General features: G+C 33.9%; 1 protein-coding gene across 1 annotated transcript in view; it reads left to right on the top strand.

Moving 5' to 3' along the window:
• LOC107463026 (uncharacterized) overlaps window positions 1–3,142 on the top strand; it is a 5,847-nt gene extending 2,705 nt beyond the window's left edge. Inside the window, 3 exon segments of the mRNA XM_016081730.3 lie at window positions 1–88; window positions 1,212–1,469; window positions 2,522–3,142. The exon segment at window positions 1–88 is cut by the window's left edge and continues 2 nt beyond it. Coding sequence (XP_015937216.2) covers window positions 1–88; window positions 1,212–1,469; window positions 2,522–2,827 — 652 coding nt within the window. The 3' untranslated portion in view covers window positions 2,828–3,142.
• Window positions 3,143–3,302: the final 160 nt, after the last annotated feature.

The following is a 3,302-nucleotide window of genomic DNA, read 5'->3' as shown; positions in this document are numbered from 1 at the left end:
TGTACCCTCCTCAATTGACCCAGTTGTTGGGGCATCTATCATGCTGAAGGGCATGACAGCTCAGTTCTTGGTTCGCCGTTGTTTCAAGGTAGGCTTTTATAATTTGTATTTATCGCTCTTTTTTTGTTTTCATTTGATTTTGTTATTTTTCTTGGAACACTGATACGATTGGCATTTTATACTCCTAATTTTTAAAATCACAAATTAGGGAACATCAGAAAACTAGTAAGGCACTCCCTAAGATTGTTTTCTTAGGGAGAAGCTAGTTGATTCCATGTTAGAAATATTTCATTATCTGAGATAAATATTAAAGAGATTCTTAATATTTTCTAAACATAGTCAAGCTCCACAGTTTCACCAGATAGTGTTTCTACGTCTTCAAAATATAAAAGAATTCCTGAGATTTGTTTTGTGACTTTAAAGGCATTATATGTATATTTCAGATAATTGATCTTCCGACATTTGTATTTGTGTTTTAAGGGAAGTTTGGTTTCCTTTATGATTTGTTTATATTGTCAACCTATGGATGCAATAAGTCAGAAAAAGAAAAGATGAACATTATTACTCCATCAGAAATTTTGTCAGATTGAACGGGATGAAATGGTAGAACCTCATTGATCCAAGGGTTTAATATCACTCATTGATCCAAGAGTTCATCAGAAATTTTCCGGCTGTCTAGAATTTTCCTTTTTTTTAGAAAAAAAAAAAGTATTGAAATGCTTAATTACTTTGTCTAGTTGAAATGATTTAATAGTAGATTTTGAGACAAGCAAGTTTTATCAAATAAGATTATTAGATGTTGGCCTCTATTTGGTAGTAGTTTCCGTATTGGAGTATCATGTTTGCCAATCTAAAAGCATACAAGAGGGATTTTTACTCAACGATACTGAGGATTGATACCTGGCAAGATGTGCCTGAAAAAGAGAGAATGCTACAAGTCTTTAGTGATAGTTATTAAATTAGGATAATCCTCTTCTGGATGATAATCTCATTGTAAATTGAAGGTGTTACTGCAGAAAGATATTCCTCTTCTAGTATATACTTGAAGTACAGCACAAGAGAAAATTTGTTGTAATTTATAACAGAAGCAAGAATTTTGCTATTACTGTAGTTGATTATAATATTTCTTGAGTTCTATGCTTTGCCTTAAAATCCTGTTATTTGTTCCCCATGTTGATGATAAACAGAAACCAATACATGTAACTTCATAGGTTGAACCTGGTCATACTGTCCTTGTACAAGCAGCAGCTGGTGGAGTTGGATCCCTATTGTGCCAGTGGGCAAATGCACTTGGCGCAACAGTTATTGGAACTGTATCTAGTAAAGAGAAGGCAGCTCAAGCCAAGGAGGATGGCTGCCATCATACTATAATCTATACTGAAGAGGATTTTGTTGCTCGAGTCAATGAAATTACATCTGGAAATGGAGTCGAAGTAGTTTACGATTCAGTAGGAAAGGATACTTTTCAGGTAATTCTCATTCTATGCAATCATATCCAAGTGAAATTCCAATATCAAAATTCTGGGTAATTTTTGAGTGGTAAGATTTAACTGTTAATCTTGTATTTTGCATGATGATATCATCAGCATCACAGTTGCACCTTTTCTATTTCTGCACGAAATTTTTTCTGTTACGAAGGCTGAGTTTCTAGGAATGCAACTAGATTTAGGGTTCAGTTGATCCTTTGATGATCATTTTTAACTAAACCATCAACAAGCACCAAGTAAGATTGTAGATACAGAACTCTAACAGTGCATGTTCTTAATATGAATGACTTCCTGGATCTTATTAAAGAAAACTGCCTCTCTTTTCAAATTAGAAATGAACTCATTGTTCTGTATCCTATCAGCATTGTGTTTCTGTGAATTCGTAGACACAATAATATGAAAGCAGATAAAGTTTCTATATTCAATAATTGTTCTAATAAGAACCCTTTAATGGTTGAACACACAGAGAAAAAGAATATATGCCACGGTTTGATTTACAGATTGAACTACTCTCATGTTAGTATACTATTGATGGAATTTAACAACATGCTTGGTATAATGTTCTACTGATTTCTGCACGAGGGACCTTTTTGTTATGAGACATATTTTAAGGGGAAAATGCAATTAACAGCCTTTAACTTTTGCTCGTATGCCCTTAACAATGTAAACTTTCAAAACTTTTGTGCGAACTTTTCTTCCAAAATTATGGTTTTTACAGACAGCATAACACCTCAATGGGAGAATAATTTTGGAAGACCTGTTTTCAGTGTATGGACAACTCCTGAGTGTTGAATTGCGTATTTTGTAAGTTTATGACCTAAGTTGCACATGAGCTAAAGTTTAGGGGAGTTAATTACATTTTTTCCAATTTTTAGTTTAAACATGGAACCATGGTTTAGTATATTTGTGTCAGTAATGTTTCTTTCTATTTTTCAAGAAACTGCGAATGTAATGAGAGAAAATTCTTTTAGGTGGTATGCTATGTTTTCAGCTCTTTTTATTTTTATTATTTACTTATTTATCTTTTTTGCTAGGGATCTTTGGCTTGTTTAAAACTTCGAGGCTACTTGGTAAATTTCGGGCAGTCATCAGGTACTCCTGATCCCGTTCCATTGTCTACCCTGGCTGCAAAATCCTTGTTCTTGACAAGGCCAAGTCTAATGCAATACAATGTCACTCGTGACGAGCTATTGGAGTCTGCTGGAGAGGTGTTTACTAATGTTGCTTCTGGTGTGTTGAAGGTGCGAGTTAACCATACTTACCCTTTGTCTGAGGCTGCAAAAGCACATGAAGATCTTGAGAATAGGAAGACCTCAGGGTCTATTGTGTTGATACCTTGATGATGCTATCAATTTGTATGTAATAAATGTTCTAAGTACCTGGTTCTTGTTCTGTCTTTTTTATTTCTCTTTGAATGGAAATGGGTTATAGATTGTAACATGTAGATAATGTTTGGTATGGTATTCGTCAGGTTGTTATGCTTAAAAGAATAATTTTGTTATCATTCTCTGAACATGGTCTTTCTGTAGACATAATACATGATAGAGTTCAATAGCATCATTTGATTCGTGTAGTCAACTCCACTTAGTGGGACAAAGCTTTGTTGTTATTGTTGTCTCTGAAGATGCAAGTTATGTGATGCTCTTTCTGGTTTACGCGTCTTTTTTTTGTCATATTTTGTTGCTTCACTAAATTCTAATGGGAATGTTAGGGGGCCAAATTTGTAGTAGGAAAAATTTAGAGTTAGTGTAATTCAAATAGAAGATAAATATAGGGAAAAAAAATTCAGTTCTCACTTTTAATTCATGATTCCTT

Source organism: Arachis duranensis, chromosome 8 (assembly GCF_000817695.3).
Source record: "Arachis duranensis cultivar V14167 chromosome 8, aradu.V14167.gnm2.J7QH, whole genome shotgun sequence".
Lineage (NCBI taxonomy): Eukaryota > Viridiplantae > Streptophyta > Magnoliopsida > Fabales > Fabaceae > Arachis > Arachis duranensis.
The sequence above is the reverse complement of the archived record's forward strand: the minus strand, read 5'-3'. Positions and strand labels throughout refer to the sequence as shown.